The 27,815-nt window shown below is 42.4% G+C and overlaps 3 protein-coding genes across 6 annotated transcripts in view; 2 read left to right on the top strand and 1 right to left on the bottom strand.

Annotated features, from left to right (window-relative positions):
* Positions 1-3,000: 3,000 nt before the first annotated feature.
* On the top strand, positions 3,001-7,223 carry RB195_006947 (uncharacterized protein; the record flags this gene model as incomplete). Its single annotated transcript, XM_064180315.1, has 3 exons — positions 3,001-3,175; positions 4,263-5,853; positions 6,080-7,223. The coding sequence occupies 3 exons, from the start codon at positions 3,001-3,003 to the stop codon at positions 7,221-7,223; spliced, it is 2,910 nt and encodes a 969-aa protein (XP_064037195.1).
* A 3,117-nt stretch (positions 7,224-10,340) lies between these two features.
* Positions 10,341-12,708, bottom strand: RB195_006948 (uncharacterized protein; the record flags this gene model as incomplete). Of its 2 annotated transcripts, XM_064180316.1 has the most annotated exons (4): positions 10,341-10,391; positions 11,693-11,785; positions 11,989-12,113; positions 12,549-12,708. In XM_064180316.1, 4 exons carry the CDS (start codon positions 12,706-12,708, stop codon positions 10,341-10,343), a joined length of 429 nt encoding a protein of 142 aa, XP_064037196.1. The 2 variants fall into 2 exon arrangements, with proteins under 2 accessions (XP_064037196.1, XP_064037197.1); XM_064180317.1 differs by lacking the exon at positions 12,549-12,708 and having other exon boundaries at positions 11,989-12,111.
* A 4,419-nt stretch (positions 12,709-17,127) lies between these two features.
* RB195_006949 (uncharacterized protein) overlaps positions 17,128-27,815 on the top strand; it is a gene marked incomplete at both ends in the record, with an annotated part of 83,959 nt that continues 73,271 nt past the window's right edge. For all 3 annotated transcript variants that reach the window (XM_064180319.1, XM_064180320.1, XM_013450687.2), the window contains 27 exons: positions 17,128-17,142; positions 17,270-17,439; positions 17,516-17,609; positions 17,678-17,788; positions 17,856-17,969; positions 18,046-18,234; positions 18,305-18,408; positions 18,462-18,549; positions 18,605-18,727; positions 19,607-19,687; positions 20,402-20,515; positions 20,570-20,710; positions 20,779-20,910; positions 21,640-21,751; positions 21,828-21,950; positions 24,140-24,224; positions 24,322-24,490; positions 25,444-25,567; positions 25,637-25,752; positions 25,851-25,997; positions 26,090-26,203; positions 26,272-26,322; positions 26,379-26,519; positions 26,583-26,744; positions 27,077-27,154; positions 27,215-27,411; positions 27,469-27,567. In XM_064180319.1, the coding sequence (XP_064037198.1) occupies positions 17,128-17,142; positions 17,270-17,439; positions 17,516-17,609; positions 17,678-17,788; positions 17,856-17,969; positions 18,046-18,234; positions 18,305-18,408; positions 18,462-18,549; positions 18,605-18,727; positions 19,607-19,687; positions 20,402-20,515; positions 20,570-20,710; positions 20,779-20,910; positions 21,640-21,751; positions 21,828-21,950; positions 24,140-24,224; positions 24,322-24,490; positions 25,444-25,567; positions 25,637-25,752; positions 25,851-25,997; positions 26,090-26,203; positions 26,272-26,322; positions 26,379-26,519; positions 26,583-26,744; positions 27,077-27,154; positions 27,215-27,411; positions 27,469-27,567 (3,194 nt within the window). The remainder of the gene's footprint in view (positions 17,143-17,269; positions 17,440-17,515; positions 17,610-17,677; positions 17,789-17,855; positions 17,970-18,045; positions 18,235-18,304; positions 18,409-18,461; positions 18,550-18,604; positions 18,728-19,606; positions 19,688-20,401; positions 20,516-20,569; positions 20,711-20,778; positions 20,911-21,639; positions 21,752-21,827; positions 21,951-24,139; positions 24,225-24,321; positions 24,491-25,443; positions 25,568-25,636; positions 25,753-25,850; positions 25,998-26,089; positions 26,204-26,271; positions 26,323-26,378; positions 26,520-26,582; positions 26,745-27,076; positions 27,155-27,214; positions 27,412-27,468; positions 27,568-27,815) is intronic.

The following is a 27,815-nucleotide window of genomic DNA, read 5'->3' on the forward strand; positions in this document are numbered from 1 at the left end:
AGTATTACCACATTTGAAAGTGATTTTAGCGGCAGGTTTAGGGATTATTGAGGACTTTGGTAATTAGTCCTCAAAGAATTCCTTCAAGAAATACGAAAAATTATATATCCAAAGCTAACTGTCGATCATTCCTCAGAATTTGGAAGGAAAAGCCGGTATTTTGGTCACTTGTGGAGAATACTTGTTGCTCGCCATATCTTAACTTTGCAGTATTTAGTCACATCAAAACTTCGAACAGTAGATTTTCGAATTAGCGCACAAATTCAACGATCAGGACGGTAACCATTCCTGCAGCGTCGATGAATGTGTTATATTATACCTCCAAGTCTGAGCTTACAAGTCTGATTGCTAACTGGTCGAGATGGTCCTGCTTGTAGTGAATGCAATCAGCCATTTGCATGTATGCTTTGAGAAGGTACGAGTTATAACCTACACAGCTATATAGCGCAAGATTCCCATGTGTCACGAGAAGGTGTTGACTTCCAGCACATCAACAACCACCGCAACCAGAAAGGTTATTGCCTGGAGGGAGCATTGAAACATTGTCAGGAACTATCCGTTTCGTCACGCTGAACTGCCACCGTCGATTAAGTCAATATGCCGCCTTTTTTAAGCTTCGGGAATATCTCTTTATACCGTTTGCTCCGCTGCAAGAGACATGCATCAGAGACCGGCCCGTCATCAACATTAAAGGTTGCAACATTTACTGAGGCGATGCTGATGCGAAGGAGGTAGGAGTCTGCGCCATAGATGTGAGGAACGGCTACAAAGACCTGATGGATGGATTTTAGTTCAACGTCGTCAAGAAGCTCCTTTGTACGACAGCGGGACCAAAGGGATACAAACACTAGATCGCAAGTTTACACTCACCTCTGGAGACAGCTGCGGAGATTAAAGACGCCTTCTATGATGAAGTCAATGCGTTGATGTCTAGGACACCTGGAAAGCGGGTGGTCACTGTCGCAGCCGTCGCAAATACGAAGATGGAACCTGAGCAACGATCCAATGTGCTAGGAAAATGATACTACCTACATACGTTGGATAACGGTTTATGTCTAGTCGACTTATGTGAACGGACAGGACTCGTCATCAGCGTCCACATTCAAGAGTTGCCATCAGTTTTCCTGGCAAGGAAAACCCTTCTACCGATGAGATGAAGCGGATGATGCCGACTTCAGCTTAATTACGTTCTCACAATGAGCATCCCTTTACTCGAACATTAGAAGATCGAGAGGTGTTTGGAACGTCGCTTTTCACTCTTGTCTTCCTCCAAGATATAGTTCTACAAAAAAAAACAGAGGAGTCCCTTTTCGTCCAAAAATTTACATGACAGTTCTGAAAGACGACACATGCAGAACGAAATTCCGCCAACAAGTATTTGCACATGTTGGGGTACGGACCAAGAAGAAACTTTATTATGAAGACTCCTTCGTAAAGTGTATTCAGAATGCACCAAAACAAACAGTCCTAGTTTCAACGCCGTGGAAGAAGTTCGCTTTTGCATCTGCGGAGACAAGATCCGTGTATAATTCTCTGTGTCGCAGCACTACTGGCGATCCGAGCCAAGAAAAGCGTCTGAGGAGAATATTGCGCAGTCAGCTGAAACGTGATCGCGAAAATAGACGTCAAGAGCGAAGGAGTTTGAAAGAGCATGAGAGGACAAGAACCTGAAGCAAGTCTGTGCTAGACTAATACAGTATGGCGGCGAAATGAAAGGATGTTCTCCAGTTTTTATCGTTGCTAGTGAGGTCACTGTCAGCGAGAGAGCATACAAACTTGGAGGGATCACTTTAACACTTTGTGAACCGGCAAATGCCATCAGCTCCTGAACTCGAGTACGTCCAACAACCGACATACGCGGTCAGCGGAAACCAAAATCGGAAATTTATTTATTTATTTATTGAAAACACCTACAGGTGTGCCATAAAACAAAAACAAGATGGAAAGGAGCTCACTAGAATTTCGCCTGAATTTTACACAACAAGACTGGCCCTTCAAAGGATAAGGGGTGATGGGTTGGCAGGTCATTCTCCTGCTACAGAAGGTGAGAAATCCTCACGCGAGATCCTTTTTCCAGACCCAGAACGCTACGGTAGATAAACGGACACTAGGGTTTGGGTGACGACTTAACGGAGGACGTCAGGGACCCTGAGTGAAAGGGTGGGGGACCTCGAGCGGAAGGGCTCACCAACTTTTGCTATCCTTGAACGGCTTTCCACCATTAGGAGAGAATAAGGACCAATTGTAGGGGCGAATTTGAAAAGGAGCATATCAGGGCAGAATTCCAGCTAGCTAGTATCATAATAAACAACAGAAAAAGAAGCATTAAAATTCTAGTTTCTATCGAAAGAAGCGAAGAGTGGGAAATTGAGTGGAGATGGCGGAATCAGCGTACAAATGCTGAACATCCAAGAACTGCGAATATAATCTTTTCAATATGTATAGACGAAAGGTTCCTCTTGGTCGATCGAGTACGAGTCGCAAGATGGAATATTAAGAAAGTTTGTTCGCTTAGTTGATGACATTAATCAATGGTCAACTGCTGCGTTTCGAACACCAACCGTTTGAAGTGGTAACTGGAGTAAGGTTACTCGACAGGAGTATTCGAAAAGGGGCAGTGACAGGACCCTTCCTGTTCAATTTTGCCGTCAACGACATTATGTGAAGCACAGTAGATCAGTGTCTAGCCGATATCATCCTAGCACTATCAGGACGTGCTTTGACTGATTCCGAGTACGTACGATAACGACATTGTAATATTCGCGGAAAAGAGCACGAACATTCAACATGTTGTCGACCTCGCCGTCGAAGCTATCCTCAGTCGAAAGTCAACTGCATGGAAAGGAAGCTGTTAAGTTACTTTTGGCCTAGGGCTACAATGAAGAATTTCAACACGAAACTGAAAATGGCGTATTAGCGGACGGCCCGTTTAAAGTATCAATATCTGACACCGCCGTCGAAAGTTGTTGCTCTCTTTGCTTCTTTGCCTAGACGGAGGTGATGAAGGAGGACCTGACGACACTCGGCGTGTATGGGCAGTTCAGGCGAGACGCAAAGAATAGCGACGAATGGATTGATTTTTCGCAAGCTGCAAGGCTGCGGTCAAAGACGACCCAACTCAAGATGATATGGGCTTTCGATTTAGGCGATAATATCGGCCCACCAATTCAGTCGAGTAGGTAGCGCGAAGTCGCATCATAAACTTATCTTTGCTAAAGCCGTGATGGGTACTGAGACAAGGAGCAGATGGCCCGTCTCCACTGACCGTGCGAGGTTCAGCGTCATTTTCAGCCGCTCCTTTCATTCATAATCGTCGTCCGAGATGTTCGTGAGTTTTTTGAGTGGCAAGATGCTTGAGCTGTATCCGACTGAGCTGGTACATCCGTTTTATGAACACAGCAGTCCACCTCGTTGATGGTCTCCTTTGAGGGCGTGTCGAATCTTCTGGGATCCACTCCGACGTCCTTTTGTCCATACATCGTCGATTCTTCTCACAATGTGACCAGTCCGTCTATACTTTCGAAATATATTCCGCTGATTTGCGAAAATGGGGTGAAAAGTACCATCTCTGTTCATAGCATTTCGACGCCCATACACACCATGTTGATACGAGGTGATAAACCGTTGAGGAGACAAGAGGAAATTCAATTCAAACTGTTCATCTATTATAGACCATGAATTAAAAAGGTGCATTCGTTAGGTTTCCACAGCTTCTGCCACAATTTTTCCTTAAAAGCATCACCCCACGAATCTGAGGTGGTACAGATTTCAGGTGGAGTATTCGTATACGGGATAGTAGATTATGGAGAGGGGGATGATTCAGTCCATTTCTTCCTAATTGCCGTAAAAAACGGCCCGGAAGATTCGAGCGTTCCGGGGCACCATTTTCTACAACGAGTTCGATTGGAGCGCGCCAGCCTTGTGCACAAGGCTGCATCTTCCGGAGCATTTTTACGGCAATTAGGAAGAAATGGACGAAATCACCTCCCTGCTGCAAATCCTATCTCACGCCTCAAAGCGGCGCAGTGGTGGCCCTGGCCGTCGGGCAGCTATGGTGGCGAGACTTCGTCCCGGCAGGTTCAACCATGCCACAAAGGTGTCCGGCTAGTAGCCCGGTCCTTGGGCCAAAGCTACAGGGTAGCTAAGTGAGGGGATAGTACGACGATTCCGGTGCCAGGCTGCTAGCTTGCTAGTGCGACAAGCCGACCGAGGGCAACACCCCCATCGCGTCATACTGCTAATGTCTACTATGTGTTCTTCAGAAGCTAGGGCGTCCCCCAGAAGCGACGCGCATTGTCCTCGCCCGGGCAATGTGGCAAATATGCAAGGGCTACCGGCTAGAGGACGGACCCGGCCAAAGAAGCTAGTTCGCCATCGCCAGCAACATCCAGTGCGCTTGGCAACACTTAACGTTGGGACACTTACTGGAAGAAGTCGCGAACTGGCAGACAGTCTCAGAAAACGCCGTGTTGACATATGTTGTGTACAGGAGACTCGCTGGAAAGGCTCCAAGTCAAGGGAATTAGGCGATGGCTACAAGCTCATCTACCACGGCGTATCAAATCGCAATGGCGTTGGTATCATATTGAACGAGTCGTTTAGAAATAGCGTCACAGCGGTGGATCGACTATCGGATCGCTTGATGGCTGTAAAAGTAGATACAGGAGAAGTGGAATTGCGAGTCGTTTCTGCTTATGCGCCACAGATGGGCTGTAGTGAAGAAGAGAAGGCGTGCTTTTGGGAAGATCTGGAGCAGTACGTCCAATCCCTGGAAGGCGAAGAAGTACTTCTAATCGGAGGAGACTTCAACGGACATGTCGGTTCTCGGAAAGACGGGTTCGAGAGTTGTCATGGTGGATACGGTTTTGGAGCTCGCAACGACGACGGGTTGCGAATCCTGGAGTATGCTGTTGCAAGTGACTTGATCATTGCTAACACGCAGTATCGGAAAAGAAAATCGCATTTGATCACGTACACCAGCGGCGGTCGTGAAACACAAATAGATTTCTGGATGTTACGTCGACGAGATCGCCGACTTCTGCAGGATTCAAAAGTCATCCCTACAGACCATGTCGCTGCCCAACACCATCTGCTCGTTATGGACTTGAAAATCTCCCGTCCAAGGAAGAGACATCCAAGAATTGAAACACAGCGCATCAAATGGTGGAATCTGAAGAATCGAAAGGAGGTATTTTTTGCGTCAGTGACTCCATCTGCACTTCCCCACCCTACTCGTAGTGTGGAGGAAATGTGGTCGTCTATTTCCAGCGTTATACGCTTGACCGCGGAGAACACTCTGGGAAAGACGACTCTAGGTAAGCCTAAAGTACAAAAGGCTGCGTGGTTTTGGAACGAGGAAGTTCAGGCAGCAATTCGTGAGAAGAAGTCCAAGTATAAGCTCTGGTGGAGGACACGTCAGCCTGAAAATCGGGATGCTTACCTAGCGGCGAAGAGGGAGGCTAAGAAGGCAGTCTCCAAGGCGAAGTCGGACCGCAAAAAGGCTGTGTACGACATGCTTGATACTAGAGAAGGAGAGCGGGCAGTGTATCGTTTAGTCAGAGCGCGACATCGCTCAACGTTGGATATGGAACACACCAGGATCGTTAAGGGAGCTGATGGAGCCGTTCTGCGCCGCCCTGGTCAGATCCTGGAGAGGTGGCGAGAGTACTACAACCAGTTGTGTAACGAAGAGTTCTGTCATCCTCCGATCCCAACTGTTCCCAGCGTCGAGGGTCCAGTTCTACCAATTACTGCCGTCGAAGTCAGTGCTGCCCTCGCAAAAATGAAGTCGAACAAGGCAACCGGTCCTGATGACATACCTGCTGATGTCTGGAAGCTGCTAGGAGATCGAGGGTCCGTGTGACTCGCAACTCTATTTAACAAGATCGTTGCAGAAGGACGGACTCCAGACGTTTGGCAAACTTCCGTGACCGTGCCTGTCTGGAAAGGGAAAGGAGACATTGCTGACTGCACTTCGTACAGGCCTATACGACTGCTGTGCCATACGATGAAGGTTTTTGAGCGTGTCCTGGAGGCTCGTCTGGAGAAAAATTGTCAGCGTTTCACTCAACCAGTGCAGTTTTGTGAAGGACTGCAGCACTATAGATGCTATCCATGCTGTCCGTATCCTTCTGGAGAAACATCGAGAGAAGAACCGCAGTGTGCATCTTGTTTTTCTCGATCTCGAGAAAGCTTTCGACCGTGTCCCACATGAGCTGTTATGGATGTCCATGAGGTCGCATAGAGTACCAGAGGAATATGTGCGGTGGGCAAAGCTGCTTTATGCGAAGCCTACCAGTGTTATCCGATGTGCTGCTGGAACAAGCAGGCCATTCCCTGTACATGTAGGATTTCTCCAGGGTTCATCCCTCTCACCCCTGCTGTTCATACTGTGCATGGACACGATAACGAAGGAAATGCAGAAGCAGCATCCGTGGACTCTACTCTTTGCCGATGATGTCATGCTTGCGTCGAAGGCTCGAGGTGATCTTCAGAAACAAGTACAGTCTTGGAAGGATCGGCTACAGAAATATGGATTGCGCCTCAACACATCAAAAACTGAGTACATGGAGTGCGGACCAAGGATAGAGGATGGTTCAATTCGTGTCGATGGCACAGAATTAGACAAGGTGAACTGTTTCAAGTACCTTGGATCCAAAATGACTTCCACAGGCGACATTGATCAAGAAGGTCGAGCACGTGTTAATGCGGCATGGATGAAATGGAAAATGGCAACAGGCGTACTGTGCGACAAGAAAGTCCCTGTTCGACTGAAGTCGAAGATCTACAGGACGGTTGTGCGTCCTGTTGCCCTCTACGGATGCGAGTGCTGGCCGACGACGAAAGCCTTGGAAAGAGTTTTGCACGCTATGGAGATGCGGATGTTAAGGTGGACGATAGGTGTAACGCTAAAAGAGAAAGTATCCAACGACACTGTGCGCTCCATCTTCGGCGTCGTCCCGATAACTGAGAAGATGAAGGAGGCCCGACTGAGATGGTTCGGTCACGTCTTGCGGCGAGAGGAAGATTCTGTTGCCAAAACCGCACTGAAGCTCGACGTTTCAGGAGTGAGGCCGCGTGGGAGGCCAAAGATTCGCTGGTTAGACCGTGTGAAGCTGGATATGATAGATGCACGTTTACGTACGGCTGATGCAATGGATAGAACCAAATGGAAGACAAGAAGCAGAAAGGCGGACCCTGCAACAACGCGGCACAAACGCTAGGAAGAAGAAGAAGAAGAAGGACGAAATCATCTCCCTCTCCATAATCTACTATCCCGTATGCGAATACTCTACTTGAATTCCGTACCACCTTAGATTCGTGGAGTGATGACTTTAAGGGAAATAACAAGTGTGTGTAAAGAGGGTCCCAGCAAATTTTCGAGCATGCCTCGGCAGAGCAATTAGCTAGGTATGCCAAAGAAATTTACCTTCTTTGTTACCTAAATAGGCGACTCTGCTTACTTACCCGCTAATCATATGCAGCATCGCCGGGTAGGATATTACTCACGAGTTATTAAATTGTTTTGGAGGGTCACACACATCCACTGGAATTTTGTGATGTGAGGTTAAGTCTAATTTGTTATCGTACCAGCATAAAGATAAATCTTCACGTGAAATATAAGAGAAAGATGCATCTAATAGCCTGAAAATACGTTTTTAGATTAGATTATGGAGAGAAGGGTGATTCCATCCATTTCTTCCTAATTGCCGTAAAAAACGGCCCGGAAGATGCGGCGCCGCACAAGGTTGGCGCGCTCTAGTCGAACTCCTTGTAGAAAATAGTACGCCAGAACGCCCGAAGCCGTATTTTCCGAGCTGTTTTTTACGGCAATTAGGAAGAAATGGACGGAATCAGTCCCTCCCCATAATCTACTATCGCGTATACGAATACTGCACCTGAAATCCGTTCCACCTCAGATTCGTGGAGTGATGCCTTTAATTTATTTCCGGATAGAAGGACCTTCTGTTCCTCTCAACTCTTGGAAAAAAAAGAGTTGAAGTCTGGGAGATCGCGAATAACTTCGTGATTAGAAGTCCCAGAGAAATACATTGGGTGGTTTTTTTTATAGAGGAAGGTTTGTATGGTTTGAAATTGGTTTGGTGAAAGGATGGTTTGAATGAGTACTCAACTGCAACATATTGAAAGATAGATACGGGAAGTGAGAAAAAATCGGGGCCTATGTACAAAATTTGTCCTTTCCGGACGGTCTGGTGCTCTCAAAATTTAGATTGGAAAATTCCAAAAGTCGAAACCTTTCCCATCTAAATTCCTAAAGACTCGGAGTTGCAAAAAAATAGCGATATTATCGTTTTGTGGGGCAAACCTTCTTCTCCGAAAAACTAATTAAAATATTTCTTATGGTCCTCTTATCACAAACTTATTTGTGGTCTTCCAGACCTGAGTCTGAGCTTTTTTGGTCATTATATTCCACCAAATCCACTTTTAAACAGTAAAAAACCACTCATTATTATATTGTCAACACTTTAAGCATTTTCAAAACAGAATGTTGAGGCTTCCATACTTCCCTACGCCGGAAACTAAATATAATGTTTTGTAATTTATGTGATATCTCAATATTATTCATTGTAATATTTTATAATGTATATAATTCTCTAACGCTGCGTAATATTTTGTCCTGGTCATCATGTTATTCTACATTCACTACTGTTGACCACACACTACCTTACTACTCTCTTCCCTTGCAATCCCCTACCTTTACGATCCCCGATGGAAACGTCCCAGCACACGCTTGACCCTGCCACGAACCAACGCCGCTCGCGATGTTCGCGACGACATGAAGCACGGACAGTTGCGTAAGCTGCCCCGCGCTCCAAGAGGTGCGAAGGAGACAGCGGTTGGAATCGAGGTGCGACCATGGCGAACTGCAGAGATGGGTGGCAGTAGCGAGGATCCTTGCACGATCCCAACCGCTACTCTCTACCGCGTAGCGGTTGGGATCGTAGTGTCTTCGTCACAACTTCTTTCAGCGAGTTCAATGTTCAATTTTCAACTGTAAAATTATATGCACAACGATATTTTAGACAATATTTGCAGTTATAAAAGCTAAACCAGGTAATCTCCGTCTACATCATCACAAGACTTAAATGATTTCAATTAAAGACTTAAATGGACACTGATCAGTTCTTGGTACTTTGTATACATTTTTTAAACTCCTTCCTACATTTCACCTTTTAATCGTTCCATTTCTATCTATTCTCTGCATAAAATCAATGTGACCTGTAGGATTTAATAGTGGCGAACAGATATTTCTCTATCTGCGAGAGACCACGTTAGGTATATATGCAAGACATGTCCTCGTCAGGAGTTGGATGCCTGTTTTACTTAGCTAGATCTGCAAAAAGAAGTGTCTAGAAAGCGAAAAAACTAAAGGAATATTGTACTACATCAATCAGTGGACCATTTTTTCAAAACGTTTTTTGTATTTCCAGAGATGGATAAGTGGTTTCCATTTAACAGTACAGAACAAGATCATAAACACTTCCCCGGCATTTCTAAACGACATTACAGTTACATAAAATTCTTAAACAACTGTATTTAAAGTTCCAAACACCCTATCACCGAGTGCTTCCCCTTTCTATTCGTTTCAGAAAGCCCATCACTAGAGTTGCGGACGCAATGAAAATAATGCATCATAAGAGCAGCAGACACGCCGAATTGCTGGGGAAAACGGTGTCAGTGAGACGTAGTACAGGAGGAGCTACTGTGTCTACCATGATGCCGTCACTAGTTGTGCGGTGCAACTGTCGACGTTCATTAGCTTTCTGCATACGCGGCGGCACATCACACGGGTACCTCTTGACCGTTCCCGCATCCTTAGCAATACTACATTATAAGGAATGGACACAACTTACAAACATATAACTCAAACACGGACAGGCCCAAAAAAAACTCAGGCGAGAAAAAGTAGTTTCCGAGAACGCCTTAAATGCTGAAAAAGGTATCCGTGTGTAGTCGGGTCAAAAACTAGGTAAAACTCAGTTGCAGAAGCGGCGCGGTGCAATGGGATCGAGGTGGGACCATCGCTAGCATCACTAGGACAACAACAACGAGTGGAGCTAGAGAGGGTCCCAATTCGATTCCAGCTACTCGCTCCATTGCTTCGAGTGCAGCCGCCTATGCAACACCATCGAGCTTGACGCCCTGTCGACTGCGACCAGACTATATCAGATCAATAAATCAGATGAAGTGTCTTATGGAGTAAAGACAGTTTTACAAAATATTTATCACCGGGATTGCAAAAAAAGAGATTGCTGAAAAATCCGGTGAAGTACAGAAATAAAGGTTGTGAAATAACGCAAATATCAGAAAATACAACGCTATCCTCCTCGAAGAGCCAAAACCAGATGCAGAACGGATCCTCCAGCCACCTGAAAGAAGCATGGAAGTTATGCTGATTTAGTTTGTTGATAGAGCACAACCATCTTACACAACCACCGTTAGTAGAACTTTAACAGAACATAACAGGAAATTGATCTAAATGGTATGGTAGTGAAAAGGAACACCCTATGTTTTATCTCTGGAGAAAATTTCAAAGACGGAACTCGCGCAGATTTGTGTCCCAGGCTTTTGGACTTCCCATAAATTTTGCTTCCTAAGTTTCCTTTCCGCAAGACACCAGCAGTGCACGCGCAGATAAAGAACCTCTTTTACTCCAAAATAGTTTAATAGGGTGAGTCAAAGGAATGAGAACTTTTCCAGCGACAAAACAAATTGTTACAAAAGCAAGAACGGACAACAACTTCATTTTTCAGGAGACGTGCCATTTCGCTTTGAAGCACTCCTCTAACATTTTAATAATCCATTCTTCTGCCAAATCTCTGATCTCGTATCTAATCATTCATATATATATATATATATATATATATATATTTCTCTAAAGATTTTTCTGTTGATCCATCAATCGAAACAAGTGTAGCTAGAAGACTACGCAAGAAGAGAAGAGCATTCAGTTCGTCATAGTGCCCTCAGTTTGTACTAAGTTCAGTTTTCATTCCGACCTTCTTCCTTTCACCTCAAGCTGTGGAAACTGGTATGAGTCTAACCACTGATTTCGCACTTCAGAATTGCGACGATCTACTTTTCACGGTGCGACATAATCCAGCTGCTGGTGAATCACATGAATCCGACGTTGTGTTTGCGTTAGAGCCATTCATAAGGACCAAATTGCGCATCTTGCTAACTTTACCAGACTTGAGTAAGTGGCGAGCAATGGCAGATTCAGAAGCGAAAAAATCACTTGTCAAAGCTTCACTGTTTGTCTCAGAATTCACAGGACCAAGTATTCGTATTAGTAGTAGGACGGACCAAGAGCGTGGTCCGTGCTAGCCGCTGGTGTCTAAGGCTGCCCACAGAGTTCAGAGTCGCTCGGGCAGCTTAAGCTACCAAGCCTTTCGAACCAACGATACCCCTGCCCCAAGAGACAACACAAGGACCTTCAACGTTACAACAATATCCAACATTTCTTTTTCTTGGTCTTAATTGCACTTGTAATGTTGCAAAATAGCCGTTCGTGGAAACGGACTCTGGATAATATTCGTCTTAGCGTTGATCTCGTATTGGAGATTTATGTCTTCAAAATCAGCAATGTAGAACGTAGGCCGAAGAAATGCCGGATTAACAAAGCCGTTGAAGTAAACAAGTGCTGAAGTTTTGTCATATTTGAACTCACCTTATAGTCAGTGGCAGTCTTGTCGTCATTCATCTGCTTGCCTGCAAAAATTAGCCGTTGCTGTGGCGGTGGTATTCCTTCTTTTTCTTCAACCTAAACATGTGGTAGTATAGTAAGGTCAAAACGACATGAAGCACGGCGCGTAAGCGGCTGTGCTCGAAGCGGTGGAGCGTAGTGGTTAAGATCGAATGGGTACTCCTGCCAGCACCATCCTAGGTTGCAGTTCGCTATGATTCCACCTTTTTCACTACGCTGCTTACGCAACAGCACCGTGCTTCAGGCGATTTTCACCATACTATATTTACAGGACAAGCACAATAGTATAAACTTAACTTTTCTTTGATCCTTTCCACTTTATCGTTAGGCTCAATATCCAATTCAATCTCCTTACCCGTAAGAGTCTTTACCTTGATCAGCATATCTAGAAATGAAGATACGAAAAAAAAAACAAGAGTGGATATTGCACATGAATAAAGACGTTGTTGACGAAAGCATCGAGAAAAGTGAACATTATCTTATATGAAAGATGAAGGAACATACTAACAAATTTCTGATATAGAACACTGAGAATGTAGTGAAGAAGACCAGGAAAACCTACTCTGTTCTCACTTATTTAATATCAGCGGGCTTGATTTATGTTTCAGATACCTAGCACTTCGCAAGCAGAGAGAAGATACGGTGGGCAGCATTGAACGCCCAAGAGAAAAAGTAACGCTACGAGTATTCGGCTTCACTTGAGTAAAGGATGAAATTCTAAGTTACGTCCTATGCCAACGATAAAAAGTAGAGACGCCGCAGCACTTGCTAAGACAGGAAAATAAGGTGGGCCGGGCACACAAAGTTTTCGCCGACAAACCTTGGATCAGAGTCGTCAGCGACTGGCTTCCAAGCGATATTAAAAGCACTATGTGAAGACCGCCGATCTGATTGTCAGACTTCTTCACAAAGTCTTTAAAGAAAACTTGATGCTCTTTGTGTTTCATGCAAAGAGAGGAACTACTGCGTGACTCTCGCATGCGATCAGGACAAAGAGAAGAATTACTTACCCCCGCTTGAGTAATTAATTCGAAGAACAACAAAATTCAGGCAATCAAGATGATCAGGCTGACGCACGAATCACCTCTCTACATTAACATCTTCTCATAAGAGGTAAACCTACTTGGAATTCTAACTTACGAATATGATGCAGGAGCATCGTAGCTTAAGATACATATTTTTGCCCCACAAATACCTGATATTTTACCTACTACTAAGAGAGAACGAGCGAATTTTGTCTAGATATTACCTCCAGGAAGTCTGGAAATCTTATCTAAAGGACTTTCTCTCTCAAGAATTCAGAGATTCAGAAGGCCATGTTTTAAGGACCTATTTTCTTTGCATACGACTACCTTTTCATCACTTTCTTCCACTCTTATTTATTCACTTGTTCGCAAGCACCAATATCAATAATTTTCATACCGTTACTTATAAAAACTGGAATGTTCCCTGTTTTCAACGGATTTTTCCGTATACGTAATTTGAAGCTATGTGAATCTTTTCCTCTTATTTCACATGAGGATTTCCCTTGCTTCTGGTACGGTTACAAATCTGAGATCACTATAAATCGCAATATTTCTCCACAAAATCTCCATCAGAAAACCCCAATAGATGTGTCTGACCTTCCAAAAGAATTTATTAGCTAGTGAATTACGTATGCTGTAGTCGGTGATGCAACGTATGATCAGCGGTAGATAGGCAGAGTCAGCTATTTGGGTAGCAAATACAGTGAATCTCCACAGAATACACTTCATTGCCTAGGCAAGGCGTGATCGGAGGCACGCTCTCGAAAATTTACGGGAGCCTCTTCACCCGCTGGTTCCCTTTGTTCACGAGAAGAATTCCAGTGATCATAGGTGTAATAGGTCGGAAGCGTACCCTTTCCAAGTGAAGGGCGTCTACCCCATCTTGGACGAAGTAAGGAGGGTCGCCGAGGGGGGATGTATCAATACTTTTATTGAAATCATTTACCATTATAGAAAAATGTTATGTTGGGATGTCTCGTCTCGAAGAAAAAATAGTTTCTCTGTATGGACCAAGGTAGTCAAAGAAAAAGACAACTCAGAAACTCTGCTATTCGTTGTGATCATAAGAAAAAAGAACACTTGGAAAGTATTGAACTAATTAAATCACTCGAATATTTGCTCTAAAACATTGTTATTCAGCAAAGGAATGAATACAGTAGGAATGAAGGGGAATTAGTCTTCTTAGTCAAGAATTGCAAGAACACAAAACTCATTTCTTTTGGCAGAAGTGCACTCACTTATTCAATAAGGAGCAAAAACAGCAACAACATAACATACATTTTCTCCTGAATCGTATTAAACGAGAAAGTATGAATACGAATGTACAACTACGTTGACGAAGGAGCAGCTAGGAGAATGAGTGAGCAACTTTGAGGACCAACGACTATAAGGAAAATGCAAAAAATAAAAAATACATACGCCATACACTATGTATTATATATATATGAGTTATAAATTAAACTTGTGTGTTACATAAGTTCCTAGTGGAGTTCCCGGAGAAGTTTGGTGTGATGTGTCATCACGACTAGAAAGTTTTCTAAGTTACAGAAATTCGCTGTTTCTATCGGCAATTTCAAGAGCAAGTTTTGTCTGAAATAGCTCAGTTCTTCAAAAACCTAACAACATAGTGAAGGATACATAACTGCCCTCTCTCTTTTCTATGAAAAGTCGCTGTTTTTGCACCTGAGAAAATACTTTTTTTTTCTTTTTTTTAAATCAAAACATATCATTAGAGTGTAGGGTTAATTCAATCCAGAATTCTCCATTTTATTTTTATGGTAACGCACTTGGCACGTAAAAATGCGTAGCTTTTTCAGAGGAAAAAAAAGGGGGGGGGGAGCACGCTCGCTGCTCCACCCCGGTACTCTCCCAAAATTGTCTCTGAATGTCTAGCAGAGAATTTACAAGTGAGATTGCCCCACTCCTTTTCATCTCCATTAAGAAAAAGGATTTTCCCATTATATTATATATCATCTGATAGAGGGTGAACTAGGTTTTTTTTTGTATACAGCACCTACCTGTTCGTTCGAATAACTCGAAAAGAAGCAAAAATTCTCAAGTCTCGACGTTTCGTATACCCGTGATGGAGATCAAGGGCAGCCAACAACTTTGCGAAAATATTGAAGACCGGTCCCATCAATCTTCCTATCCTTTATTATATTCTTCGATGTTTGGCACTAGTCTCTGACAGTAAGCTTGTAACATTGTTTCTTGTTGCAGATTGCTCCCTGGAACTACTTATAAGGAGCATCTAATTCGGTTTCGTAAGGGGCTGGAGTGTCAGCAGCAGTTCTGTAACTGTGCAGGGAACCTTACGAGATTACTTCACAAATCAGGTAATTTGATCCGAGAAACTATTCACGGAAGACATAACAGTGTTGGGGGATCATCATCACATCTACGCGGACTACATATATTTCGCAATTGCGCAAAACCAATCCGATCTTTCATATCTTCGGCATTGTACCAGAACTAGTCTGGAAGATTAGGTGCACTGACCTGGTACACCGGCTGATCCTCCAAGTCATCGACATAGGTTGCGTATGAGTCCACTAACCACTGCGATTCTGAATTGAAGTCAAACGCCTTGGCGCATGCCAGAAGGATGAAACAATGGTGAGTACTCCATCCTTTCAATAAACAATCCCATAAATAAAGAAAACATTTTATCTGCTAAGATAGAAGTGAATGTATTAAAAAGGAAAGAATGTGTAGGAGTATTGAAAGCACGCCAAGTTTGCTGTCGTTCACGGTGGCGCACAATTGCGTTGCACAGGAGCACGATTGCGCTCAACGTAAAACAGTTAGTTTTTAAAGTTTTAAAGTTAAACATGTATAAGTCAGAAGAAGGAAAATGAAAGAATACGAAGACGAAGGGGAGATGTAGATGGAGAGAGCTGCAATGTGAATATTTCCCTAGAAACTGTAGCAGTGCTTCTTTATAGAAAAAATACCTCACTAGGGGTTCGCACTGGGCAGAGAACCAGTGCGAAACTCACTCGGAGAAAAAAGTTCTTACTCGTATCTGTCTGCTACATCCTTATACACAACTCAGAAGATATTTCAAATTAGGTTGTATACACTGCGTGAATTAGAAATACGCACGTAAGGAACACTTTCAAAAATGAAGTAAATTGAAGTTTCATGAGACGGTGTGGGATTTCTACACACCAGTATGAAGAATGTTTCTTCAAATCTTCGAAGAAGGAACACTGCTTCAGATCCTGAAATTTAATGTTCTCCATATTTTTTTCGGACTTTGCTGTAAACATCACAATAGTGAAAGATAATGGGTTATGTACTGTAGTGTTTTCGATTTTCTATGAGGTCATGTCTCACCTTAAGTGTTTTCGCAGGTAAAAATATGGAAGGCGGGTGAGAGAGTGAAAACGTCAGTCTCGATCGCAATGTTAGAGTGTTACTTTGAGACCCCTGAGATTGCCATTAGGTCGCATTTGATCTAGTTTGGTTCTATTAATTTGATCTTCTCTAACACTGCGATCGAGACTGACGTTTTCACTCTTTCACCCGCCTTCCATATTTTTACCTATGAAAACACTTAAGGTGATACATGACCCCGTAGAAAATCGGAAGCACTACAGTACATAACCCAGCAGTAGGCACATACATCGGCTGCACTCAAGCCCCCCGTCAATCTCAGGTGTTTATCTACAATATCTGAGCGCGAAATCTTCCTCCTTTCCGCTGGAATTGTTTTTGTAACTGTAAGTCCTGAACTGCTATGTCGGATAATGAAGAGCACGTTCTTCATACTCCATGAGTACAGAACAGAAAGTGCGACTATGAACTGATTTCTGCCAATCAGAAATAAATTTTATTTGTGTATGAGGGATTCACGTGCAAAATCTCTTGAATTCCTTAGAGCAGAGAGGGGGAAACTGTAAAAGAAAGTCACGTAACTTAGCAAAATGCATAAAAATGAGGACAATAATAGTGGAGGGAGATCGCCATTCTCCAAGAACAGCCAACTACACGAACAGCATTTCGAGCAGCTAGTAACTTTGAACAAGAGCTAACTCAACGTCAATTACCCAATCATCACCATCCACTTCTAAGCAGTAGGTCTTTCCGCATCCTGTCGTACTCCATCTGCCCCTTGAGTGTCGCCGTGATCGCAAGCAACGCGGTTGTGCTTGGAGCGCGCCCCAACGCGGCGTCTCTTCATTCGTTTCTTAATGCACATGAATGTGTTCACTTCCAGTCGTGCGTATTCATTTTTTTCTTGTTTCGGCATAAAAGTCCTGTTTTCAGAGAACTCAGAGAAATTCTGCCGTTGTACCTCAATACTGCCTTTTCATGATGCCAAATTTATTCATAGTGAATAATTGGGATTGTTGCTAAAGTGTGATAGAAATGGTTGATTCCGAGGTAGGTTGAAAGAGATACCTGGACAAATGTCCTAGATCCTTTAAATAACATTGCTCTTTTGTGTTTACTTCTTTTTGAAGTTTCTTAATATCTTCCAATTGTTGTACGTTTTTTTTATCGTTTGCAGGTCGTTTTAAAAGCAGAAGATATTGCTCATGTTCTTCGTGATTGTATTGCACTATTGCCTGGTTCACGGGATCGCAATGGTCGAGCTATTATTATTTTTCCACCTAAGGAACAGCAATTGAATCCGGACAACATTAGGAATATATTGCGTTATCTCCACACAGTCACTGCGTAAGTTGCTACCTTCGTTATATTTGTTTATTTGTGCTTCTTCTCTTTTCGTCTTTGCTACACCCTCTTTTTATAGCGACGAAGCTAGGGAACTTGGATTTACCGTGATTATAGATATGCGTGGTAAGCATGCATATAATAATGTACGGCCGATTCTTAAGGCTATTAATGTGGGTACACTTTCGCCTTTTTCGACTTATATAGCATTTGTTGACTTTTACTTATCATTGTGTTTTAGCACCTCTGTGAAACCACAACTGGACTCAATATAATGATTCTCGTCATTAAACCGGATAAATTCTGGGAAAAACAAAAGGCCAATATTCTGCTCGGGTCATGGACCTTCGAAGTGAAGATTAAGAGTTGATTCGGAAGGTTCCTTTGTACAATTCATCTTCTACCCTGTGATGATTAAGGTTCACATGATATCTATTGATGCCTTAGCCAAATTCGTTGATTCTAACCAACTCATACGAGATCTAGGAGGATCTTTTCCTTACGACCATGATGACTGGCTTGATACTCGATTGGTACCGTTTTGTATCGCTTTTCTACCTGTTTTTTTTTCAAAATGTGCACCATGACCCACTTGACTTTATTGTTCAGGAACTAGAGCGTTGGATTTGGCAAGTCTCTGAAGTAATGCGGAATTTGGAATGTCAGCGTAGATTTATGACCGAAGCTCAGTCTCCGGTAGATGTTGCCACAGCGGAAACAGCACTTTCTCAGCATTCTTTAATAAAGAAAACCATCTTTGCAGTCCCGATTGAACGTTTGCAAAGCGAATCGGACAGAGTAAGTGCGATAGTTGCGCAGTTTTTTTGCTTCTCATTTAATATGTCCTTCTCATGCCTATATCGTACAGATTAGCGAGCGAATAAATCGGGCGCAGTGTGGGATTTCGAATCCTGATCTCGTTTCTTCGATCCCACATATGGTCAACCTTCTCACATCATTGCGAAGCTTGAAGTAATATTTGTTCCTAGTGTACGTGTAATTTGTTTACAATACATTGTTTTTAGAAACGATGTTTTCAAACAGTGGGAAAATCGGCGCGTCGAACTAGAAGGGTGCTATCAAATGAAATTGTTCGAGCATGATGCTGATGAAGTGTGTTCACGTTTTCTTTCCGCTCTGCTTTTCTTCTGCCAATTTCTGACTTCAGATGCTGGATTGGACTCGAAAGCACTGCGAATCCCTAGCGCGTCGTATGGGCGACATCGGTTCGAACGATTTGGAAGCCTCGGAAAAGCTCCGCGAGTTTGAGGAATTTTCGTCAACTGCCGCTGTAAGCTTTTTTCCTAGAAGAGTTGTTGAGTGATTTTTGTCTGTGGTTTGTGTTGTTTCTCTCCCTACAAGTGCGTTCTTAACTTCCAGTTGTCTAAACTGTCGCTTTCAGTGCCCGAATCTTCTTCAAATCTCATCCTGAAAATAAGCATAAATTCTCACACCTGTTCACAGTTAAAAAGGCGTTTCGAATTGTGTTCCATTCTTACATTGCCAATTTTCCTACCAACTATTTTGCGTCCGGAAGCCAACCTCAGCCCACCTTTTGCAACATTAAGGCAGTTGGTGACTTGATTGTAGTGGTATGGAATTTATCTTAGTTATGTAAAATATTTCTCCGTAGTTTTCGGCTCCCGTTACATATAACTTCTTGTGGAAGGGAATTACATTAACGTGCCTCCACTAGTCAAACAGTTTCGTCGGTTCGTGTTGAACGGATGGTCTTCGTCTTTTCACGAATCTCGAAGGAAAAGATTTCAGCATATTTCATCGTCTCTGCAGACGTTCTACTTTTTTCTGGACATGGAGCAGAACTTCCGACTCGGTCGGTAGTTCTTCGCTGATTGTTGTGTGTCTGGTGTTGGACATGCTTGAGATCAGGGGCTGACGGCTAAACTGAGCTTTACTCCATGATTCCATTGGTTATGCTATGTTAACGGTTGCAAACGTTACGACACAGTCTCCTACACTAGCACAAATTTTTTCAACCCTAAACACAAGGAGCAATGCTTGTTTGATTTGATTTATGAGAATGATATACACCTTGAAGAATCAGAGCAGATTCCTGCTTCGTTTCGAGTGGTTGTTTGCCCACTGTACCATTAAACGCTGTATCCCATTTTACTTTGTTTTTACTATGTGATATCGTTTATTCTTACAGAATGCTGAGGTGAACATAGTGCAAGTAGCAAATATAGCAGTTCGCTTGCGATCCGTTGGCAGTCAGTCCACACGTAACAAGGTTGGCAATTGTATTGATTTGAATGCTAGAATCTATGTTCTGTCTTTTGTTTATGATCTTTTCACATTAGCTCCTTTGCAGATGTGTAAAGTTGAATATATAATACGTGTTTCTCTTTACTATGTTTCGTCGTTTTTTTTTTAAATATTCCACATCCCTAATTCTTGCTTACGGTATGGTAGGGTCAAAACGACAAGCAGTACCGACAGTTGCGCAAGCGGGAAGAAGCGGCGTGGTGGAGCGTAGCTTTTCGGATCGTGTAAGGATCCCCGCTACCGCCACCCATCTCTCCAGTTCGCCATGGTCCAACCTCGATTCCTACCGCTGTCTCCGCCGCACCGCTTCGAGGGCAGCCGCTTACGCAACTGTCCGTGCTTCCTGTCGTTTTGACCCAACTATACTTTTTTACGGCGGTATTTTCGTCAGGTGTGTGACAGAATTTTTGATCTTTGCTTTTCTTGCCTTTTCCATGTTTTTTCCTCGAAACAAAAAGTAGAGTTTGTTGTGAAAAAACGAAGCAGCTACTAGATTGCATTTGTATTGAGTACACCTGAAATTAACTAAGCTAGCTAATTTCAGCTGTACTCAGTACATATTTATTAGTGCTTTGTTGGCGCACATTACCCTTACTATATAATGTGACAACCCGAGGGTTGTAAACATCCTTTTTTACATACTTGCAAAGTGTATACATGTGAGTCATTTTTCGTATAGCTCGAAAGAACAAAGTTGCGATTGGAAGAAGAATGGTCACGTTTTCAAGAGCAGTTACTGAAAAGGAAACTCATATTAAATGCAGCAGTCGCTTTTTTCGTCGAAACTAAAGTGGTCGGTTTAGTTTGATCATAAGGAACCGATCTCGTTCATCTCATTTCAATTTAGTACTTCAACCAGTTTTCTTCATGGATAGAAAGTCCAGGTGTAGATCCTGTCATTATGAATGGAAAGACTGCAGAAATTCTCGAAGAAGCTATCCAAGAACACGAGAAGTTTTGGGCGGGTGTTGAAGAAATATATGCTGAGGTGAACTATCTTACCTATATTCTACCTTCCCCAATTCTTAAAATTCGAAAAAGAGAGAAAAAATTCAGGCTTTCGCGCAAGGATCACAGTTGGCCCAGTTACTGAAATCAGTGGACGTCGATGATTGTTTCTCCAAGGAGCAACTTGGAAAGCTCACGAAAGCTCATAAACATTTGTTATGTATGTGGAAAGAAAGGAGGGTGAGTAACGGTGGTCGATTAATTTTTATCAAATTTTCATTTCCTAATTTCCACCTTATTTTCGGTATGACTTGGTCACTGCTGTTCTGTTTCACAAATTCGTTAGGTGCTCTGGGGCTCCTATCTCTCAACTTCATATGAATTAATTAGGAATTTCCGGATTCTTTGGACATTCTTCCTTTTCTGTACATCTGTTTTGCACAAATTTCATATGAAAACAAAGCGTCTTCTGTTTTCAAAAAAGAGAAGAGTCGACTTGGAAATGGCAACGAACAAATCGACGTGATTGTGAATTCACCGAATCTTCGATTTTCGGCTCAACGCCCTAAAACATTATTCTGCTAAAGAACTTGCGTAACATAATTTATTTGAAATCGTGGTTCATTTCATGCCGACACTGAAAAAAAGTCAAGTGTTCTTGTCGATTATCAAATTGAAGGAAGAGCCAAGATTGTTAATACACTTTATTGTGGCTAACTAAGAAGCTGGGAGCTCGCCGGATACAATAGGAACCTTATCACCTATGTAGCTTGACGAATACTTGGATGATGATCCGCTGTAGAGAAACCAATGGGAACAATGCTGAAGGTTGCATGATCTTTTAAAACCGCTAAATATATAAGTACCTGAATAAGTAACGTGTTACGATAATAAAAAAGGGGAAGTCTAGGAAATCTGCGCATTTGGTCCCCGGTCCGAGTTTGTTTCCGATATTTAAAACTTTTAAAGGTTCGACTTCACTCAATGTTGGCGTTGATTGCTTTCCGCACTGATACTCAGCTTGTTGTTGAGTGGCTTGAGCAGCATGGCGATCCGTATCTTATAAAGAACATCAGCATAGGTGAGGAATTTTTATGGTGTCTTTGGACAATCATTTTTGTGACTTTGATCGCAGGTACATAAAATCACTGTTGCAGGTGAAACTGTTGAGCAAGCTCGGACGTTGCAAAGAAATCATAGCCACTTCCGTCAAATTGCAAAGAACACGTACTCTAACGCAAATAAGCTTTTCGAGGCTAGCAAGGCTATATTAGAGTCAGGTAGTACAGCTTTTTTTCTGACTGTTAGAATGCCGAAGAAAGTCAGTGTGAAGTTCTTTGGTAGTCATTCGCTTCACGTTTTTGGTTAGATTTTACTCATCTTTCTTTTCTCATCTTCTACACTCGAGAAAAGAAGGAAAGCAATTCCTGCATGCCTTACTACTTTTAAATTTTTAAATTAACATTTTTTCTTATTCAGTCTACTTGGCAGTGATCTTTTGATTGATTTATTTTACACAATTTCACCCACTGAGCTTTTCAAATTTCTGCTATAGATATAGCTAGGTTAAGGCGACCTGGAGTCTGGTGCAACTGTGTAGGCTGTAGCGGTCGAGATGGAACCCTTGTTAGCTCCAGTCAGACTGCAGATATGGGTGAGGGTCTCGTCGAGGCGCAGGTTATTACGCAATCGCACAAGGCTTCAGGTGGTTTAGACCCGACAGTGTATAGCATAGATGCGATAGTCGGAGCCGGTTCTCTGACCCCCTTCACTTTTGAACGGTTAGGGAAAGGACGTCCTTCACTTTTAAACGGTTGACACAATTACCCCCTTCACTTTTGGACGGATGGCGAAAGGATCCCCTTCACTTGAGCTGCACCCCATAAACTGAACCCCCTTCACCTGAGGAGGGTCCGGCTTCTCCCTATCACACCTATGGTGTATAGCTTACGGTCAACTACTTTCCTAAGGTTATTGAAAAATCCTTTAGTTTTTGTTCTTAGTAAAGTTGATCGCTAACTTATCATAGCAGTAACTTCAAAATTCTGCGCAGAGTTACGTAAATGTTATAGTTCGAAGTCCAACACGAACAACGCAAACGTGCAGATCTATTGGTCGTCTTTTGTTTAATCAATTTTTTTTTCATGCCAAGTTCAGCTGTCTTATTTTCTACACTCTATTTCTTTTTTTTAAAATTATTTCCTCGCTTAAAATTTTGTCCACGTGCCCTTCAATTGATCAGCATAATAACTGAAATTATTATTGTTAGTGAAATAGCGACAACGCACTAAAACTAACTGCATGTCGAGTATCAGCGCATGGTGTCTATGTAAGAAGCAGCTAAGTGCATACATGCGATAGCCGGAGGCGCTGCACGGACCCCCTTGGAGTACGGACCAAGAGGAACGTGGATGACACTGACTCTATCACTATATGCATTCAGGACGCTGCGAAGAAAGCGCTCCGGGTTTTAGGACTGAGGAAAAAGCTCGCTTGTTCAGTTCATCTGCGGAGACAAGATCCACGATATCAAGAGTTATGGAGTTTGAAAAGGAGTTGGAGGACAAGAACCCGAGAAAAGCCTATACTTTGCTAAGGTAGTACAGCCGCAAGATGAGGTGTTCGCCTATCCACAATAAATACTGCCAACGGAGTCGCTCCCGAGGAGGCAACCCTCCCCATTTGGAGGGAACCATTCAATCCCCACAATCGGAAGCGTCTGTCATTGAACTCGTACACGTCCAGCGATCAACATATACCGCGATCAGTGAAGGACCACCGACAGAGTCAGCAGTCAGGTCTGCATCCAGAAGACCAAGAATGGAAAGTCTGCTGGAGACGACGGAATTGGCGCGGAAATGCTGAAGTGTATTCCTCCATCTGAGATTCATGAACTGACGAAGATCACCGTTCAATAAGGGTAGATGATAATATATGACTTGACTCGTTGAAACTTGCTACCATGATTCCCCTCCACAAGAAGCTATCCGTCACGGGACGCAGAAGTTACCGACATCTTTGCCGCCTTGCTTTTTGCTTTTTTTCCATTAAATCCACTTTTAAACTGATGGAAACTACTTATAATTTATCTCTTTGCCTTTTAGGAGATGTTTCAAGTTTCTATCTCTTTTGCAAAATTTTGCCTCCTTGTCGAACCTGCATGGTCAAATTGTCACATTTTCAACACATTATATATCTTCAAAACAAAGTGTTGGGGTTTCCATACTGACCTACGTCTGAAACTAAATATAGCATTTTGTAATTTGTATGTAATTGTAAACATCCAATATTATTTATTGTAATATTTTATAATGTGTGTAATTACCTAATGCTACTAATATTTTATCCTGGTTTTCATGTTATCCGACCCCCTTCTCCTTGCAACCCCCTCCATTTATGACGACTGGAAATGCCATCAAACGCTTGACCCTGCGCTGCACTTAGATTTCGCTCAAGTTTTTTTTTTTAGGAGTTTGCGATGCTGAGAAAATGAGAACTATGATTGGAGACTTAGATCAGAGGATTCAACAGTTTACTCATCGTGTCGAAGCCAGGTTAGTCTTAGGTTCTTGGCTTTTTATCATTCATTCCACTATTATTATTTTTTATTGATTGGTCTATTGTTTAGTAGTTTGAAAATTTGTGTTGTAGGTTTAATTTGCTTAACCAGTCTGTGCTCTTCCACACACATTATCACGAAATCATGGCTTGGTACGACGAAATGGAGAAGAAATATGCAGAACGGGTGGTTGACTCAGATGTCGAGTCTTGCGAGCGTAGCAAAGAACAATGGCTGTACGAGAGCGATGGGACCGCTCAGGTTAGTAGAGTCGATTTCGAAGGGTGCGTGTAAAGAGGGTCCCGCAACAGCTAGCGGTGGTATGAACCCTGAAGAGGTTAATCTTCGTTGCTACCTAAATAGGTAACTATGCTTACCTACAGCTAATTGTATGCATCACTAAGGGGTAAAGTATAATTCACGAATTACTAAATTGTTTTGGATAACCAAACACATCTACTGTAATTTCGTGATGTGAGGCGATCTCAGATTTGTAATCGTATTAGAACCAAGAGAGATCATGTCGTGAAATGTGAGAGAAAGATGCATCTAATAGCTTCAAATTATTTTTTTCTATGTTTTCGTTGAGAACATGGAACATACCATCTTCCAAAAGTAACGGGAGTGAGGATTATTGTTATTCTGTGAGTTCCAAACTTTTTTGTAGCCTTATTTATTTGCGGACAGAAGGACCTTCTGTACCTCCGAACTTTTGAAAGAAAAAGAGTTCATTTGATAAGATTTCTAGGCTTACTGAAGATAATATCTGGACAAAACTCGATTCAAAACCCAATTATTTCTGGATTATCACTGTCGTGCCAGGCATTGTTAGGAGACTTTTTCCTATTACCGTGTTCGGCGATGACAGTCTGGACCTCCCATTTAACAGATTGCCGGCTACTTAGCTTACATAGACCGGCTGTATAAGATACATAACCGGCACGAGTCAATCATGGCACAGAAAGACAAGGAGCCTGTTTACTGAATCGTCTGGGTACCAGGGTAAGCACATGGTCGCTTTCGGTCCGCGTTCAGTTCCGTATCTGGCAACTGGGGGTGCGCACCGTAGATTGGCGACTAATTTTTCTATTTTGTGTAGGAGGTCTGTGGCTTTCTGTGTTAGCAGCTGATAATAATTGACAGAAATTGATCCACAACAAAATTGTTCCGAAACCAAAAAGGGTAACCGAAATGGTCTACTGCGTTATTTTTAGGCATACGCAACAACTATTGGGGAGGGAACACAATTGGTTCATGAACTTGAAATTCACTCCCAACATAATGGAATTGATTACACAAGCAACATAGCATGCATTAATCGTTTAATCAGAAGTATAGGTAAGTGTGTCGTTTTGCGTATTTGTCTACGTTTTGTCTTAACATCCATCTACTTATCTTTATTTAAAGAAAGTAGGAACAGCAAACTTTCTACTCTTTGGAATCCACAGCGAATTTTGCTCCAAATCGGGCTTCGATTTGCTGTATTTGTTCGCGACAATTGTGAGGTTTTGTCGCAGATCCGCGTGAGTTAAAATATTCTACTGATATTTCATACTATTTTTTTCTAGGAGGAAAAAAGACGTATTTTCTTTGTTCTACTCTTATATGTATTCATTCACAGAGTTGGGAAGAAGACATGCGTGGAATGTTGGAATCATCCACTTTTGCTGGTAACGCTGAGAAAGTTCTTCCTTTTCATCAGGATAACACAGCTCAAGTGAAGATGGCAGTCAAAAATATCCGCAAATGTGCTCAGGAGGTTTTACAGGTAAGTCAGACTTTTGCTTATTTTGTTACCAAAATTTACTATTTAAATATGTATAATGAGATTAGTAGTTCAAGAAGTTTGCTTTCTCTTAGTCGATTCATGGAAATGGATTTTCTGATCTGCGAACAAGGCAAGGAAAAAGTGTTACCGATCTAATCAAGGAAAATCTCAGGATTCTTGAAGCTGCAGAGCATCAAGTTATGCAGGTATAGACTTCCATTGATTTCATTATTGTTGTCGAGTCTTTTGCTTAAATTGTTAACATTATTTATAGTATGCTGCTGAGACGTCTTACCGCATCGAAGGCTCTCGAAAGCTAGGACGGGTAATTTATTATGGTTATGAATTTCTTCTAGCCTTTGCTTGAATTGTTTAATTCAGATTCGAAATGTTGTTCGGGAAATAGTCGCTGTATTCGATCGCGAGGAGAGAGCACTTCAGGCTATGAGCGCTGTACCTGTCGATTTGGAACAAGCTCTCAGAGCACAAGAAGCTCATGAGCTTTTTATAAAACGGATAGAGGTATCTAAAAATTGGAATATTCAAAAATTGCTTTTTTGGAAGCACGGAAAATAATTGGTTTAGTTGAACAACATGGATTCTGTGCGCGTTTTTTATGAACTTTCTAATGACCTTATCCGAGAGGGGTGCACGGATCGAGCTGCGGTAGTGGAGCTGAATGAAATGGTTACTGGGCGATGGAGAAGGCTTAGTGGACTTGCCGAAGAACGGAACAAACTTTTGAAGGTGAGAATGTGCGTCGAAGGAGTAGAGTTGACTGAACATCGGACTGTAGGAGATACCACATTGTCGGATTCCGATGATGTCATAAAGTTGAGATCTTTCTTACGCCTAAGAAGGCAACACTTGTTTCATATATCTTGTCGTTGTCGCAATATGACGGAATAATCATGTTGCTGTTGTTGACTGTGTAAAAGTGCGAAGTTGTTTGGCATTGCTCATTTATACAAGCAGATATTGTAGAATGGGAAAGCTCACGAGATTCGCTCTATTCTTGTGAATGCCCCTATTATTACAAAGTAAAGAGGCATCTAATCGTTAACAGATCATTTACTCAGGCTGCTATAGTATGCTACAAGACTTATCTCACTGGAGTATATCCGATTTTGGACCAACTGGAGAAGGACTATAGCCAGGTTTGGAAATTTTTCTTGTACGGTGTATATTTTCATGTGTTATAATTTCACATATTACAGAATCCAGACCGCGATTGGTGCGCTGTAAGGGTTGGAGAAACTCCTCAAGAAAGAGTCAATGTCATATCAGAATTACTAAGCAAGCATATGGACTACAAGGACAGGTTTCTGAAAGGGTGCATTTATGCGCAGAAGACAAGCGAGTTGTTTCTGAAGTACATAGAGAGGACAAGCACAGGTTCAGGTGTCCAAAATAGGTTGGTTGTTATGATTTTGTTGAGTTTGCATGAAAATTGCTAATGTTTCTGTGTTAGGGTTGACAGTGAGAGGATCATTCGCATGAAGTCCGATTTACGTGAACGGCAATCGAAGATTTTGGAGTTATGGACGAAAAAGAAGAAGCAGCTAGACCGGTGAGCGCTTCATGTTGCTTACTGAAATAGTTACCTCCGCAAATTGTTTTGATTTCTTCGATCTCCCAGGCAGCATTTCCCTCCCAGATAGCTGTGAAATAGTATTCTGTAGTGTGACTTTCAATGCTTCTCTGCTGTTTTCTTCTGCTTCTTTGGGTATCACATTATCCAGTATTTAACTATCACACAACTATCGAACATCTAAACATCATCTCAGATTTTTGTTACATGACATAAAAGGATACATG

Source organism: Necator americanus, chromosome I (genome assembly GCF_031761385.1).
Source record: "Necator americanus strain Aroian chromosome I, whole genome shotgun sequence".
Lineage (NCBI taxonomy): Eukaryota > Metazoa > Nematoda > Chromadorea > Rhabditida > Ancylostomatidae > Necator > Necator americanus.